Source organism: Amblyomma americanum, chromosome 4 (genome assembly GCF_052857255.1).
Source record: "Amblyomma americanum isolate KBUSLIRL-KWMA chromosome 4, ASM5285725v1, whole genome shotgun sequence".
NCBI lineage: Eukaryota > Metazoa > Arthropoda > Arachnida > Ixodida > Ixodidae > Amblyomma > Amblyomma americanum.
Genome location: NC_135500.1, coordinates 98032841 through 98050820, shown reverse-complemented (window position 1 = coordinate 98050820; position 17980 = coordinate 98032841). Strand labels below are relative to the sequence as shown.

The window sequence follows — 17980 nt, the reverse complement described above, 5'->3', positions numbered from 1 at the left end:
AGTGCAGTCTGTGAATGCTGCATTGAAGTTGACGCGCAGCCAACGCATTCCCAGCTGATATCTATATGACATATGGCGATGAAGAGGCCACTGGACAGGCGGTGTTCAGTGAAATCATTTTTATTTTATTTTATTTAGTGACAAAGCCGGTGTCAGAGGGTGGCGTCACTCAGGGCCCCTGCCTTTTTTTCACCTTCCCGTGTTCTCTCTCGAAGAGTTGACAGGCGCTTTGGCCAGTTTACCCGACAGACTTTATTGTTCCTGGGCAATCCGTCTGCCATTCTGGCGCAAACGCTGCCATATTTGCGAGCAGTCCCAGCGCCTCGCCTGCAGGGAAGCGCGTGAGCGCTGTAATCAGCCATGGGAGGAGGACGCAGTCTCTCTAAGTGACAAAACATACCGTAACATTGTCGCTCACGCTTAGTTTGGTCCTACATACCTATGAAGACACCCCCCCCTGCAGTTCATACCGTAGACAATGCGCCTTACGCCGCCGTAACGAGGTATAGGACCTCGTATTAACGAAACGGTTTACAACGAAATAACGGATATAGCGAAGGAATGACGATTCCCTTTGGAAGCTCGGTCAACACTGGCTACAACGAAGTAATCGCCGGGCCCCTTCGTTTTAACGAGGTTCAGCTATTCATAGAAAGGTCGAAATTGAAGGCGGAGCGCAACTCGGTGCCATTCGCCAATAAATCGTTGCACTCGGTCCGCTGGGGTTCAGCTCTGTCTCCGTTATTGCAACGCTGTTTCCTGCCTTTCCATTCACTGGTCTATAGCGCTGCGCATATGCGGCGTGCGATTACGATTGTGACACAACTCCTGTCCCCCTATCAGCCGCGGCTCCTCAGCCGAGCACGCGACCCTTTATGTAACTCCTCACGGCTCCGCCCGCTTCGGCGATGACGTGTACCGTACAGTACTGGCCCTTAGGCTGAAGTGGCTTGATTGGCTCAGTGACCGCGCTGTCAGCACTGCCCCCGCGGGTTCGATCCGAGCGCGGAAGTTCACCGGCGGCTCCGGGAACGTGCGGTGCAGCCCCCCTCCTCCCGGCGAGCGTCTATCGGATTCGGGTCACGCCACCTAATTGGCTTTTCCCAGAGCTCCAGCTGAGAGCACGTGGCGCCGCTTCGCGTGAATCGCGTATGCCGAGCGGTGCCAGTGTATCAGTGTAGCGCGGCTTCCGCGTAGAGGTGTGTGATAAGGGTGTGCGCGGGAGTTGCGCCTTGCATGTGCTTTGAAAAGGACTGCGATGCACCTGCACCTGGATATGGAATCGTGCACAGTAGCAGTAATAAACGCTGCACATACGCGATGCTTTTGTCTGTTTCGCGCCGTCTTCGTCAGGTCAGGTTGGGAGTTACTCATACGGTGTCATTGCACCTGCAGCTGCATTCAGCGGTCGCTTTCATTTCTACCTTCAATGGGAAGCGAGACTATCATTTAACGCCATGGCGTTAAAGGCCCCGTTACGCAGAAAATCCGGTGTCGGCGTCATGAGCGATAAATTGCGTGACGTAGGGTGGCTCAGGTATCCACCCCCGGAGAAGTTAACCTAGGTGGGCAAGTTAGGTCCCGGCGCCTTGTGGGGTCTTCACAACCTACCCGGCGGATCGTGAGCAAACTAACCACCCTGGCAGGTTGCTCGGGAATAGCAACTTGTGTCGCACATGCCCCACCGGTGGCAGCAGCACCTGCCAACACAGGGCAGTGGCGCACCGCTTAACCATTGCGCCAGGAGGGTTGTGAAGACTCCCAGGGATCTGTGAGTGCAAAGTGGAGAATGCCCATCAGTGCTGCACACATGGGCTATCGCGTCCATGCACTTAAGGCGGCGCTCAAGTGTCCCGTCCATGTTGTTGCTGCCTTGTAACCTTGTGTTGTTTCATTTCTGGCTCTGTGAAAGAGTACAGTATATGTGCAGCTATACATAATCCTCCTCCGTCACACGTGCAGGCGAGACGACCACGTACGTGCTGCGCGTGGCGGTCCGCGCCCGGCAGCGCGCCCTGGGGCCCCTGCACCCGGGCTTCGACATCAACGGCATCATCCACGACGGCCTGTGCAGGCTGCTGCCGGACAACGCGCACAAGCTGGCCAGCGGTCGCCTCCACGTCTCCCTCACGCGCGTCTCGGACGGCAGAAACGTGCTCCTCTCGCAGTTCGAGTCGCGGGAGCACCTCGTCGAGGTGGGTGCACGCATGGACACGCGCGCAGTGGTGGGGCCCTTATAGCGGCGTTCGACACGGAACTGCAGTCTGGTCGAGTCCGTTTTCCGCGGATGCCGCAATCAATCAATCAGTTAATCAATCAGTAGTGATACTTATAATAATAATAATAATTACAGTAACCGTTAGTTCACTCTAAAAAAAGCTGACAATTTAGCTTGACTGGTTCCCAGCTCCCCGGGGGCACAAATTACAAAAAAAAAAACACTTAGCATAGCAACATAAAACGCGAAAAACTGCAGTGACAATGCAGGAATAACGAGTTCACGAAACTCATAACTGATTCTAGAAATCAAAGGAAAGAAGAAACGCACTCAACTGCATGAAAATGCCAGTGATAAATGTCTGAAAAGCTCGCAGGTATACCAAGAGATATGTCAGTTGAAAAATTGAAAAGTTGAAGTATGTAAGGGCCTAGAGTGGTGCTGCGAAACCTTCGGTTGTGGTCACCTGGAGAAAGGGTGAAAAATTGCTGATAAGCGATACCTAGCGCAGAAAAGAAAAAAAAAAGCTTGCTGCCCTTAGCGGTTGACCTTGCGGCATAATATATATATATATATATATATATATATATATATATATATATATATATATATATATATATATATATATATATATATATATATATATATATATATATATATATATATATATATATATATGTTGACCAGCAATGTAAGCATCCGCAAACTCTGCGGCTAGCAGTAACAGCCACGCGCGATACTCTGTACAGCGTGAGAGTGCTTGCACAAAGTCCGATAGCGGATAGCGCATTGTGATCGGGGCGCCCAGAAAACGAGTCGAGCGCGGAAATCGGGGGCAGGAATGCGCCCAGCCTTTAGTCACGAAAACGCAACGTGCTATATCACCGCCGGCGATATTGCGCGATAAGGCGGGAGAGCAGCTTACGAGATAAAGCGACCGGGGGACGCCGTTGTGGGGAGCATAATGCGAAGTACCCCGCAGGGTTCCGTAATCTCTCTGCATGCCAGAAGGATAGGGTCTGTCACCCGTGGGCGAACAATGCGGTTCTAGCATGGGTCATGAGGACTTGCATATATATGCTTTGTTTACGCGTTTTATTTATCACTTGGAGGCTGCTACATACTTTCGGAGGCCCGACTACGATGGAAATTTCGCCTATAGTAACGGTTCCCGTGCCCTAGTCGTGGAGGAAGAAACATGCGCTCAGGAAGTTTTTTCTTTTGTAGAGGACGCCCATAAGCGCTGAAGACAACTTTTCGCTTTCCGCCAAAGCTGGTGTGGAAAAAAAAACAGATAAAAAACATGAAGGCTCTTGACACATATTTCTGCCTTCTCTCTACTTGAGTGCAACTGGTGACACGGGACCGCTGATGGGTCGGACCACCTACTAGGATAAGGAGCAGGAAACGCATTTATTGACAGCTTAAAAGTTCCTTGGTCTCAATCCGTGGGCCCAATGGCCTGAAGCGCTGCTCGTCCAGGTTCCTCTGGACAGCGGAGTCCTCGCTCCGCAGGGTGACCTCCCAGCGCTCATACATGTTGAGCCAAGTGTTTCTTCCAAGTTTAATTTTCTTTGGCCATGACATGTCATGACTCATGTGAAACATCGCGACTGGTTCCCTGCATAAGGCGCAAGCCGCATCGTGTATGTCGGGACACCATTTGTTCAGAGTGACTGGATTGGGGCAGTCAGTCAGTGTTCTAATCATGTCCTCGCCCTTATTGAGATTCTTGCTATAAGCATGGGAAAAAATGTTCCGCTCACCATACAATAATGCCTGTTTATATAACAAAGCTCATTGGTGACCAGGCGGATGCGGAAATTTTAGATTGTGACATACACGATGCCATTTATCCACAAGATCCCCCCACGCTAGATGCAGTCATCCATATGAAAGAAAGCGTTTCAGTTCAGGTCTGGCGTCTGCGTCTTTTACACATTCGACTCTCCGTTCCCCGAATCGGCCTGCTCCTTCCAGACGACTGCCTCCGTTCGCATAGATCGAGCAGCCACGCGTTGAGTGTGCATTCTGCCTCCATCACGGCCTGGAAAGGATGCCTTGCGTATACGGCAATCGCGCCGTGCGCCGCAGGCGTTGGAACATTGCGCAAGGCACTTATTTTCTTCTTATTGAGCCGCGAAGGTCGTCCTTCATTTTCTTGTCTCTCTGTTGCCAGTTGCCCGCCCCGAGGATCGCGGATACATTGAAAAGAAATTCCGTTCCGCGTTTGAGGTGCGTCGTTGGGACGAGTGGCGATCGTACTGCCGTACGTTGTAGGTTAAGTGGTGAATTCGTGACGTTGGTGCAAATCCCGCTTGGCAGGTCTGCCGCCGTGCCCCACGGAATTAGGCATTGTTTCTCGATTTCCTCGTTTCAAGGTGAGGACGGTGATTAGAACTTGATAGTTACGCGTAGCCCTCTTCACCGAGCCGAACGAAGTGTGGAAGGAAGCGGAGCGGAGCCGGCTATAGCTCTCCCCTGCGCTGCCCCGAAGTAGTAGTCACAAGCACATTAGTAGAACTTCGGAGCTGGTGGTTCACGTTTGAAGGGACGAAACACGCGAAGTAATGGTAAGTCCTAAGAACAAAATAAAAAGCGGTGTAACCCTCCGCCTCTCTCACTTCGCCGTCGTCTCCCCCACTTGGAGGAATGGAGCAATCTGGCTGTCGCCACTGTCGACGCACGAAATAAAAAAAAAACGAAGATCACAAAAAAAGAAGCTCCCCTCTCGGTGCGCAGCGTAGAAGAAGATTGTAGGAAGTTGTAGTACTTTGCTATCTTTTTTTGTCTTTCATGGGCTCATGATAATGGGGTATTGTTGCGTCATTGGCGTCATTTGCGTAACGCCGGCGGTTGTCTCCACCTCCGGAATGGCGAAAATGGGACGAATTCCGTGCAGCGACGACGAATGTTATGCTCGTTCCGACAGAGCCATCGTTTTTGAGGCAACAACAGCGACAGAGCTTGCGCTACAAGTCTGTCTTTGTGGTGGTTCACATTATTCGAACTTTTTATCCGTTGAGGCGCCCTTCGATTCTTTGTATAATTTGTTTTTCCGTCGCTTTCGTAACGTCCGCCGTGTGGAACCCTATAGCTGAGTTGCTCATCTTTTCTGTCATATCACCAAATAGATCCGCAACCTTCGAAGTCGCGCAGCTGCATCGAATCTCATCTCTATTCTGCCGCTGCGACAGCGGCAGTAATCACTCAGTGAAGGGATTTACCACAGCGCGATCCGCTAACTTGTTCCTCTAGGCCTCAGCTGCGCATGCGCTGATGGCCTCGCCTGGGCGGACACCTGCCACTGCCCAGCTGCATGGGGTATAGCGGATCGCGCTAAGGTAGATCTCTTTAGTATATATCGACCGTCATGTTTCACCGGCGCGGTGATCTGCATGAACGCCATGTTCCAAGCGCCTCAGTTTAAATGCGCTCAAGATCTCGCAAGAGCAGCTGCATGAATTGCAAGGAACTTTTATTCCGGCCTATGACATCTTGTGGGCATTGTTCAATGCTAGGAAATACGAGACATTTTTAGACCGAAAGCGCCTTTTCGGAAATTTTGCGCTCTGCAACGAAATAGGTGGCTCTCTGTGTTCGTTTTTGGTGTGTAGTAATTGGAAACGTGTCTCAGTATAACTTCGGCAAAATATTGGCTTGTTGCGGTAGAAAACTTCATCTTAACAATTAATTCGGCCTGCACACCGTGCTGCCCCGTAGGTGTAACTTGAGCTAAGCGAGTGTGAAAAGTGGTGCATTGTACGAGTGTTGTCTGAATGTATTCTTGCCAAACTGTGAAAGAGAATGCCTGCTTGCGCCAGGAGGCCGCTAACAGCTCTAAACTTTATCTTTTTGCCTGATATATATGATTAATCTTAATATAGTATTGATATATTATAAATTTTGTTAAGATATATTGTAATAATGTTATTATATATATTATAAGATATCTTATAAATTTTATAAAGATGTTTTAAGTGTGTGATTGCCTTATATGGGGCTCCGTAAATCTACTGTGAAGTGTCAGTGTTGTGTGCATGAGCCAGCGTTGCTTCAGCAACCTCCATTCTGTTCTCATTTTTGCAGGCTCTGAAGTGCAGCTGTTTCATACCCTTCTACTCTGGACTGAGGCCTCCGAAAATTAATGGAGTGGTGAGTAGAAGGATCCTGCCTTTTACGAACCGTAATTTGCTGCGATTGCACGTTGTCAGGCTGTCACTAACGTGCACGAGTGCACGTTAGAGAGAACCTGACGACGTGCAGGTTCTCCAATGTGCACTGACAACGCACAGGACACGGGCCTGTAGCATTTCGACGGAGATGCAACCGTTGTGGCCGGGATTTAACCTGCATCTGAGCCACCGCGGCGACTCGGTCATGTAAAATGAGTGACAAAATGAAATTCATGAGCTGACGCTTGACTACATGGCAACTAAAATAAAACATGATAGGTAGCGAAACGACATAATTCGAACTTCTTGGTACCGGAAGAAATGCCTGAATTATTCGAAAATCGAGTTATCAAACAATAACCGCCCCCCCTTGCCCCCCCCCCCCCCAAAAAAAAAAAAAAACTCGAAAATGCGGTGAAGCCTTGTGAGGACGCTTCGTCGCACAAATGGCGGAGAGCTCGTGAAAAGCGCACAGCTTCGGCTTGCTCGAAGAACAAAATGCCAACGTAATTGAGGGGAACGCACAGTGGCGTCGGGAAGGCGAGGCATGCATGCTTCTGCAATGAAAAAGCAATGAGCAGCGATGCGCCATTCGGCGTCTGAGAGTGGCGTGCGGCTTTGGTCGGACGGCTAGCGAATGCGGATCCAAGATGACAGCCGCCTTCCGCACGGACTGGCGGCGAAGATCAGAAAGCGAAACTATGCGGCCAGGCTACTTTCTGGCCTAGCGACAAGTCTCCTCGGATCCTATCATCGTCACGCCTGCCGTTACGCGCTCGACAGAGGTGGATGGGCTGCAGTGCACCATCCAGTGTGGAGTGTGTCCACTCGATCGCTTGCTGTGCCTGTGACACCGCGACTTGGCGCCTGTTCGAGAGCGTCATGTGAAATTCTACAAGTGGGCTTTCCCTCGTGTCACAGTTGACCAAAACGACACGACGGAGCTCGCGCTAGAAAAGTTGTGCCACAATTGTGATGCATGTGGGCGTTAGAAAGGATAAAAAACCGCGACCTTTCGCGCTGTGATTGCTCGAAGCGGGGGGGGTCGGCCATTTGTTTTTGTCAAATGCAGTACATGGGTGACCTACTTGCGGAATTTCGTATGAGATCCAAGCCTTGTAGTGTCACCCATCCACGCGATAAACGATGGAGAAGAAAGCAAAAATGGCGCCTTTGCACTGTTTTTTCTAACACTTTAAACCCGATACTCGGATTATATTGCGGTTTTTCCACTTTCGGATTTCTTTGAAAGTCGTTGGCATTCCGTCGCTGCTGAATACTGGATGATTTCTGATTAGCCATGTCTCGAATTGAATATGAATCGCACGACAAACATTTGAATCATATTCGAATATTTGCTCACCCCTATCATAATACTCCTGTTATTTCTTCTGAATGTTAGCCACTGTGACAGTTCACAGCAGCAAGTAATGACTGAGCCGCACTAATAAAGCAAAACTGCGCGTAATACTCGTTCTGGCGGCGGGGCCACGCACGCAGGACTTTTAAAAAAACTATACTATACTCTCTCAGTGGCTTTCCCTTTCAGGCTGCCTGTTTATTTGCACTAGTCAACTGTACAGAGATTAGCACATACAAGAAGGAACAGAGGGAAGAGGAGCAAGGAGTGCATCCCGAGTGGTTCTTGGTATTAGGGAGAAAGCTTGCTCCCGCTACTGCTAAGCTGCTTGAGCGAGTGACTATTCAACTTCCCTCCTCTGTTTACCTTTCTCAGTACCCAGAGTTTGACAGTGATATACCTTCATATATGCTGTCTCATTGTGCATGGCTTGTATGATTTATCTTCTCGTTGCAGTCGTACATGGACGGCGGCTTCAGCGACAATCAGCCTTCGTTGGATGAGAACACAGTGACTGTGTCCCCGTTCGCAGGCGACAGTGACATCTGTCCCATTGATGACACCTACAACCTTACCCAGATCAACTTCAGCAACACTAGCATCTCGGTAAGTGCCTTGACCCAGAGCTTAGTGCTCACTTCATGATAGCGTGCAGCATATATTTTCCAAATTGTGTATCTGTATATATTAAGGCGAAATTGTCACATTCAGAATGCTGTGCCTCAAGGTCCGACTTTCTTTGAGCCGAAAACTCGAAACATGTTTTCTGGGTCATACCAAATTTCCAATACTGAAATTCATCCCTAGTTTTCTTCTTTCTTTTATAGATTTGCCCTGGAAACCTGTACAGAGCAGCTCGCATCTTCTTCCCCCCTGACCCAGAGATCCTCAGCCGGATGTGTCAGCAGGGCTTTGATGATGCTGTTCGCTTCCTCCAGAAGCACAGTAAGGCCACTGAAATCATTATGTGGGACTGGGCTGGTTGCTTGCTTGCATGTGGTTGCAGACAAAGAAGCACTTTCTGCACAGATTTTGCACAGACTTCTCAGTACACTGTTGTAATACTTCAAAAGGGCTCTGAAAGGGGCTCTCAATAAAGTTTCGAGATGCCTGAGATGTTAAAGGGCGCTGCTTCACCAGTATCATGCCGCAAGAATTTTTTAATGCATTTGTTAGAAACTGAGTTATCTGTAGTAAAATTTTGAACTTCAGCGTTTTCTTGCCTTTCCTTCTCCTGTTGTTACGTTTTGCGCACTGAAAAGTGTGCGCTCCTCCGCCGGCCCCACCCAGACCCATATATTTCCTATTGCCCTACCCACTTGGCCCCACCTCTGGCTGCAGACGCGCACAAATTCCCCCGGGGTGGGGGGGGAGCTTCCTGACTTTGCGGGACGACGTGGTTGACTGACTGCGGCCATGGTAGCTGCGTGATGACGAAAGAATATAACCGATAGCCATCTATTAACAGAAATATGCGAACGCGGGAGACGGAGCAGGGTGCGAGTATGAAAAGCTCGCCGGAAAGGAGTAGTCAATTATCGCGCGCGATTTTGGGTTCTCCGCTGTATGTAGAAGTGTATTATTTGGCTTAGGTGTTCATAAGAACACAGTGTAGTTTTTGAGTACTCTCCTCAGAAGGTGTTTCAGAGCCCCTTTAAGCTGACAAAGAACTTTTGAGATAAGGCGCTGAAAAAAGCTGCAACAATCTTGACATGGAAGTAGCTGCGGTGCCCACCGTTCAGATATTGAATGCTAATGCCTGCAGGAATGCACGGTCTTTCTCATTTTCATTTTAAGATGTGGTTACATTGATTCAACTATCAGACTGGCTCAGCTAAATTAACAAGCTGTAACTGTTGCCTGATGGCGGGGCCGTAAGTGACACGTGTGGTCTGCTTGATGTGCTGTGCAATATGGGCATACCATGTAGCTGGGCGCTATTAATTTACATATGATTCTGATGTGTTTTGCTTTTTAATGCCAACAGCCAGCGCTTGGATGCAATTGCAACCAGGTAAACATGTGCTCCGTCATTTTGTGATGGTGCTGCTCTGTGGGCTCGCACCACATTTTTTCTTTGCTGTCCAAGTGCTGGCAGCTTAACAATGACTCACCTTGAAATGACGCCCAGTAAACAGAGGAACAGAGTAGCCCCACTTGGTGCAGTTATATTCACTTTTTTTACCTTGTTTTTCATTTCCAATGTAGTGCTAAATGCAAAGCAACACAAAGGCACATACGCAGTATAGGAAATGTTTGGAATAAATTGATCCAAACACTACTCTAAGCCAACTTGTGCATGGCAGGACTTTCGCAAGAGGTTAGGGATGACTCAAAGTTTTTATATATTTACACAAAGGATATTGGCCACTTGAACCTAAACTTTCGTAGCTGCTGTGATCGAGCTCACAGAGTGTATAGTCAAGGTGACAAGCTTTGGCTACCCAGAGAAAGTATGCTCTGCTTTTAACAAGCTCCGACAGCAACATAACATGCAAGTTTCCTGAGCTGTGATGTTGTGTGTTGTTTCAGACATGATCTCATGCACGAGCTGCCTGGCAGTGCAGTCCAGCTTTGTGATGGCTGCTCCTGAAGCAAGCCCTGAGCTGAGTGCGGACTCGGATGCTGAGCATCCATACGACAACTGCTCCAGCTGCAAGAAGCGACAGGAGCTGGCTCTTACAGACAGTTTGCCAGAAACAGTTGTCAGAGGTGAGAATAGTAGCAGTCTTTTAAACTTCACATCCCTCTGGAGCTTTCATTGGAGCTTTAATTGTTGCTTTTTCATTGCTTTAGATAAGTTCTCAAGTGCTCTGATGCCGACAGTGCTATAGACATTACTGGTAACTATAGTGCTGCAGTAGTGTCAATCTTACAAATAAACAAACAACTTGTAAACAAAACAACTCGAGGAATATAAGTAGTAATATATACAAGAGTGAAACAGTCTTAATGTTGCCATCAATAGAATGTTCATAATGTTCTCAAGACAGAATAGATATCATGCGGTTTTCAAAATCTTAAAATACCGTACAGAATACTGCAGTTTCACTACATACTAAACATTCAGGCTGTGGTTGAAATTATTGCAAGGCTTCACTGCTTAGTTAATTCTTACCTTGTAATGTTAGTACTGTCTATGAGTGGGGTATTTAGTGTTGCTTGCTATGCTCACACAAGGCACATTGTTTTTTTTTCAAAAACAAACTGGTTTTTATCATTGTGCACCTGCATTTTGGTTCAGTGCATGGAACAGTGCCTTTTTGCAAATACCTTGATTATTCTTCGAGGCAGTTTGTCACCGCTCCAATTACACTGCAGATGCCAGAAGCAACAGCAACTATTCACAATCATCTCTCTCTTGCCTGTATGCAGCCATCCAGGATGCAAACGACCAGCTGAACAAAGGTGTTATCAACTGGCTCTTCAGACATCGTCCTATGAAGCTTCTGTCCATACTGACTATTCCATATGTGCTGCCCATTGACATCACAATTGTTGTCATTTGCAAGTAAGTGTCTTTTCTTTGTGTACGTGAAGGCTGCATGTGCCTGCTATATAGCTTCTCGTGGCTTCGCATCACATTTGCGAACGCCATCTCTGCTGGAATCAGTGCTACATAACCTTGCCCTCTCCTCCCAGATTTCATTGTGCTTTCTTTCCCCTGCTCCCTGCTAGAAGAGCTGAGTGCTCCAGTGCTGTGAGTTTCCCTCCCTTCCTAACCTCCACCCTCGCCCTGAACCGCGTGGAACCAGGTCACGCGTCGTCAGTCACAGAAGGTGTCGAAATAACAGCTCTCGCTGTAAAAAACTGGCATCACAAGTAAATACAAATCTTATGGCAGTTTCTTTGGATTTCAAATTGACAGTGACCAATGTAAGTGGGGGTTTGTTTGTGTCATTTACTGCACTGGTGGTAGACTAGCTTGAGAACCACATCGATTCATTTTTAACTATGGCAGATAGTATGGTATCAGAGAGTAAGATGTGTGGTTCATGCTCATGTATGCAAACGGGGTCACAGTGGCACACATGTATTGATGTACCAGGCAGTAAACTCAGGTACAGGTCCCTTCAGTATTAAAGGATACAATAAATTTGTACAAAACACACATTTTTCGGTTATATTTCTACTTAAGTTGAAAATAACATTGGGATATTGTAGTATGCCAAAAGGAAAATTAGAAAATGGGAAAAGATGCTGCTTGTCACACATAATTTTGGAGTAATCACTAATTCAGTGCCCAAACTTTCTACTGTTTCAAATTGTAAGGAACTGTGCCATACTTTGCCAACAAGTCATAAACATATCATTGTTGTTTGTTGAAGCTGCAAATGCTTATAACTGCAGTTTATTGCTGTAATTGGCACTATTGAATAGACAAAAGAATTAGCTTTGGCTCTATCATGTCACCATTTTTAAACTGTCAAACTGGCGACCACAGTTTCACTAGTTGTGCTAGTAAATGGGCACATTTCTGTAAGTGTGAGGCAGCTTCGCCTGATTGCACAGTCTATCTTTGAAGTAACATCTGTATTCTGATTTTGTAGGAAAAGTGTGCAAGTACCGCATTTCTATACCAGATATAAGATCTATTTCTTTCTGGAATGATATACCCTGCATGTCATGGCAAGTTTCGGGCCATGCAAGGCCAGCAGCAGCACATGTGACTCTAAATTCTTGTAAAGAACTCTGTGGGGTTGGTTGAGTACTTAGCCCACTTTTCTGTTCCTTATGTGCAGGATGTGGCAACTACTTCCCAAACTTCGTCGCGAGATTCGGCGGCGGCTGTTGCGCACCCTCGGTGTGGCGCGTGACTTCACTTCCAAGCTGCAGAGCAAGCACCCACTGTACAGCGCACGCTTCTCTTGCCAGCTGAACATCACCGAGTTCAATTACAGTCCGGATGAGCCAGAGCCGCGACCCAAGACACCTACAGGCCCGGGCCAGCTGCCACGTCGTGTGCCCGCGCCCATGCTTCGGCACGACCTGCGCAGCCGAAGCCTCGAAGACCTGGTGCGTGGGAACCCAAGGCTACAACAACGCCAGCGTGTGCAGCAGCGCAAGTCATCGTACGCGGGACTGGCGATGGGGCCTCGCCGCGCTGGAAGCGAGGACACCACTGTGGTCAGCTCGCTGAACTTCGGTTTCACCATGAACCTGTCGGGAACCACAACAGGGCCGCAGGGTGTGGCTGGAGGACCTGTGGAACGCTGCCGCAAGCAGAGTGTCGTGGAGGCCCTGCGCACCCTGAGCGAAGATCGTGATGAAGAGGCCTCGGTGGATGCCATTGCGCTGACCAACCAGGCACTGAGTTGGGAAAAGGAGTGCATAGAGCGCTGCCAGCGCAAGGAGGACGCCGACAAGCTTGAGCACATCCTGGACGTGACGCAGCAGAAGGACGCACTCATGGCCTTCTACTATACGGACGCGACCACGCATCGGGTCCGAGTCACAGAGCTGTTCAATGTCACCGACACGACACCCAGTTCGAGGCGGGCGTCTCTCACAGCTGGCGACGGAACACACAAAAAGCGACTCACGGTAGACACGTCTGGGCCCGGAACCTCGCGCCAGACCCCGCCTCTTTTGAGAATGGCGCCGGTGGACGAGGGGACGCCAACTGCTATTGGAGAGCCGCCGCAGTTTGAAGAGGGCTCGTCAACTGCGTCATCGCCGTCTACCACCGAGAACGCATGGCATTCGTCATCCGAGTTCGGTGACGTTTCCTCATCGCCTTCCACATCTGGGCAGTCTTCCAGCTGCGAGCGCAAGACTCCACGCAGGAAGAACTCGGTGGCATTTGTCAACTGTGGAACTCGTTGAGGACAAAGCAGCACTTGTGGATCCCATATTACAAGCTGTACCATACCTAGCACGGTGTCCTGCATGTGGGGCAGTGCACCACGGTGTTTGCGACTTGCTATATACTCTTGAAGGACCAAAAGAATCTTATGTGCATTTTTATTTATGCAGCGGTGCATCAGCAAGAGCTCATTGTTGGAACCCCTGCCTTTCCTGTACAGTAGGGAACCTCAGTACCATATTGTAAACTGTGTAGCTTCTCCACGAATTGTTTGTGCCAACAAATGATGCAAAGACATGCATTGTTACTTAAGGTGATCAAGGGTGTGATAGCTATTGCTCAACTTCCTGCAGCTGTCTTCCTGTAATTAAGCTGTCTAATTGTCATTTCATGCTCCTGTTCCTTGTACCAGGGAGATGCCTTGCAAAGGCTGTCTGGATCAAAGATCTCATTTTATTTATTGTCATGTATAATATTATGACAATGGATAAAACAGCTCGACATTAAAATGCTTTTGTCTTCATTTTTCAGTTTTCTTTAGTGGCCAAAATGGTATATTCACACGTGTTAAGTGGGGCAAAGATTTGCATGACGTGATGTTGCTGACTGGCGGAATGCCTTTAGTGCTCTGGGAATCGGAGAGCCGAAAGGGCTGTTGCCCGATGAATCGCCAGCTAAAAGCAACAAGGTGATTTTGATGCCGACGCTGTCGGTCATCCTGCAGATCGAGACCTGTAAAGTTGACATGCATGCGAAGAAAACATTGCTACTAGCGAGCAAACGTTTTGCCAAGGCGGTGAAGGCTTGTGCTGGTCGAGCAATCTGTCCTCCCCTCCGCCGAAACATGCGTAACCGCGCCTCCTCTCGAAGGCGTGACATAATTACGTCATATGTGATGTGCGCTCGCAACCACAGAGGGGGCATACATCGCCCGTGTGAGTCCCCCGCTTAAAGTGGTGCTCACGCAGTGGATGTGTGGCTCAGCGGTATTCACACGGGCGATGTATCCGCCCCAGGCAGGGTTGAGTGCGCGTCACGTGACGGATATGTCCCGCCTTCGAGGCGTAGCTGTGACGTACGCTTCGCGGTAGCGGAGGCCGTTTGCTCGGCCCCTCTTCCCACCTTCCTGGGGGAAGTGTGGGGAGTGTTAGCCGGGTTTTGTTTTTCGCATATCTGGCAAGTTCACAGCTCGTACTTTGCGGAATGCCCGTGGCAGCCGGCGGTTCACTTGGTAACAGGGATGTCCTTCGGCTCCCGGTTGCCCGCATTTACAACGGGGCGCAAAGGCCGGAGAGCGTTCGCGCTCACCAGCGATGCCATGCACAACCCTCCTCGTCAGGTTCTACCGTGTGAGCAAATCGGCGTCGCTGACGGCGCATCCAGCAGAGGGTGGCTGCTGAGCATGGCCCGACCTTGGGTGGACACTGGCCAAATGTAAACCATCAGCATAGTACTTCCGTGAGCCAGCACTAAATGTTTGCAAAAGCCCGGGAGGTCACGCAGATGCGGTGGCGCTGATGTCAGCAGCGACTTTCGCATGGTAGGCAAAACAGGCTCCTCCTGCCCGTGCCTACCGCATCTGCCGCAGCTACCGGCGGCTGCATCATGCCTGCGCACGGCAGAAGCAGCATATGCATTGACCAGCTGCGTCGCTGTTGGATCCGCGCAGCAGCATAAAAGGAAATTGAAATCAGCTTCGATAGGTTTCTCGCAGATAAATACCGCATTAGGTTAACAGGGTAGTAATGCTGCGGTAGTAAAGCGCGAAGTCTGGGAGTCGATCGGCACTGCCACTCAGTGTACTTAATAGCATGCAAGTTACTGCGTTCATTCACCTGAAAGAAGTCTGGTAAGTTGTGTCAGTCCGCGGTCACGTTGGCGTGCTTAGAATAGCGTACATTAGGTTTGCTAAAGCCACATGCTTTTTCATTGTATCATGCATGCATGTGTCATGTTTAATGAGGTCGTACATGATCGCGTAGGTTGTTTCGAAAGAAGCAGCCACAGGCGGGCTACTAACAGACACGTGGCGAGACTGAGAGGGAACGCGGCTATGAAAAGTGTTTTCATTATTTATGCATGCCATATGTAACTAAATTTGGTGCAAATATCTAATTGCTACGCTAGTTTTAGTAATGCGTTTTATTGTTAGCTATACCTGGTGCAGTTCTTGGGTAATTATAATTAACACCCTCGTCAAGTCACCCCAAGCTCTTAAATAACTGAGTAGAAAGCGCGAAATTTTTTAAATGCCAGCATGTTCACAAAGCCCTGTTCTCTATAATGGCGCTATTTTCTTTTTGTATGATGAGTACATATGCGTGCACAGTTACATGAAAACCTTTCTTACAAAAATAGCTAACGTAGCTACTGCATGTGTGGGAAAAAAATCTAGAGATTTAATACACTCCTCAATGTCTCAGGAATCGTTTGCATCAAATAGAATCATTCTATTTTCATGCGTTACGATATTACGAAGGGGTGAGTAATGTCAATCGCAGAAAATGTGAAAGGTCAGAAAACGAACCTCATGAAGTTTATTTCCTCGTTTATGGCCTCTTCGCTTTCGCTTTGGTCACAGAAATGCGGCACTGAAGTCAAAGAAAACCTCAAAGAAATAAAAGAAATTACCAGACAATTTTCGGCGACCACACATATAAAAAGCGCAATTTATAAATTTCTACTGAATATTTTCCTGTAATTTTTCGTCACGAAACAGAAGGCCCGAGGGCTGGGAAAGAAAATAATTCCATAAATAAAAAATTTGCCCAAATCGACCAGTTTAAAAAGGAGAGAAGTCGGCCTGGCTGGTGCGTGATCTTGCGGCTAAAAACAGCGCTTAAGCGGGACAGAGGCGATTGGGGACGCGACGCTGTCCCCACTTTTCGCACTGCGGCGCGAAACGTGTGTCAACAACGGTGAGCGCACATCTGCTCCGCCGGAACAACGCAGGGCTTCCCCTCACTGCTGTCCCGAAGTAAAATCATTCCGGCAAGTGCAGGGTGTGAAAAACTTATCTTATTCAATGCCTTGCGTATAAATCAACGGCAGAAACGCTCTCTGTTTACTACTAACCATATATACAATACACAACGGCAAACTATTTCTCTGAATACGCCCCACGTGGCCAATGCGAGCGCCTGTACTTCGAGAAATTACTAAATTGAAAGTATCAACCATTGCTGTGGTTCGCAGAAACTGAAAACGCACCTACAAGCCTTGAAAACCCGCGCTCAGCACCTCTCCGCGACGCCACTACCTGTACTCTTGCCTACCGCGAGGCCGCTAGCGACTGCAGTGCCACCTCGTTTGTTTGCAAACATGCGGGAAGTCTATACCGTTGGCATCTTTCGACTTTTGGTAGGTTATCGCACCAAGTAAAGCTTATATATAGCAGTGCAATTACAGGAGTTCCGCTGTCATCGAACCGAGCAAACGATGCATGGGATTGATGGGATTTCGCACTCAACACAAACTAGAACACACCGCACACGCACAGAACCACTGTGCAAACTTGTATGCTAGGACCATATGGATACAAATGCAACCAACATGGAATAAAAACATGAAAAAAAATCTCTCAGAAGGGGCTTTGCACATGCATTCACGTAACATGTTCTCCCTGTCCGTTCTTATACCCCATATATTATGTACCTGACCCTCGGTCACAGCCAGTAACGCTTATAGCATAAGCGGCCACCGGTAAACACGCTCCCCAGGCTGCAGGCATCTTTTGCAAAACAACTCCAAACTCGAGCCCCGCTGTCCTCCGCGCGAGGTGGCAGCTGTAGGTGTACTGGCGGTAAAGCAGCACACCAAAGCATACAGAAATGCCAGAGTTCGTGTCAGGTGACAAAAAAATGGACTGTTTAGCACGGCTAAGCGCGGAATATCGTGCAACACTAGTTACGGTGGACACTTAACTGTCGTGGCCCCTTTAAGGTCCTTACGTGCTAAAGGCACTTCACCTAAAGGCCGGAAAGCATTTAACATGAAGGCCTTTGGACTAAAGGCTTTTACTCTGAAGACATTTACCTTGAAGGCCTTCACCAGCTTACACACCTCGCAGGTCGACCACAATTCGGTGTGCAGGTGGGCTGTCTGCCACAAAGCAGGCTTCAGGGACGTACAGTCTTTGTAAAAAATATACAGCCCAAAGGGTTTGCTTCCAAGCCGTGCAGCTGGTCTACTTAGCACACTTCACAGTAATACGCTTGGGAAGGTGGACGCAAGTTCCTCCTGCCTTCGCGAGATTAGGGTCCCTGAGTATGCAAGAGGAGCCGTGTTGCAGGGCTCAGAGGCAGACTCCTTGGACTGTATACCTTTGACGAAGACTGTACGTACATATATGTATGCCCGAGATCAGAAAATATGCCTAATAGCTCTACCGCACTAAAATGGAGAATGTCGGGCCACGTGAC

At 48.6% G+C, this 17980-nt stretch overlaps 1 protein-coding gene across 1 annotated transcript in view; it reads left to right on the top strand.

Moving 5' to 3' along the window:
- The window catches only part of LOC144128163 (1-acylglycerol-3-phosphate O-acyltransferase PNPLA3-like), a 68899-nt gene extending 54817 nt beyond the window's left edge, over positions 1 to 14082 (top strand). Inside the window, exons 2-8 of the mRNA XM_077661268.1 lie at positions 1963 to 2195; positions 6308 to 6373; positions 8210 to 8359; positions 8581 to 8698; positions 10286 to 10465; positions 11129 to 11264; positions 12496 to 14082. Coding sequence (XP_077517394.1) covers positions 1963 to 2195; positions 6308 to 6373; positions 8210 to 8359; positions 8581 to 8698; positions 10286 to 10465; positions 11129 to 11264; positions 12496 to 13579 — 1967 coding nt within the window. The 3' untranslated portion in view covers positions 13580 to 14082. The remainder of the gene's footprint in view (positions 1 to 1962; positions 2196 to 6307; positions 6374 to 8209; positions 8360 to 8580; positions 8699 to 10285; positions 10466 to 11128; positions 11265 to 12495) is intronic.
- The last annotated feature ends 3898 nt before the right edge of the window (positions 14083 to 17980 follow it).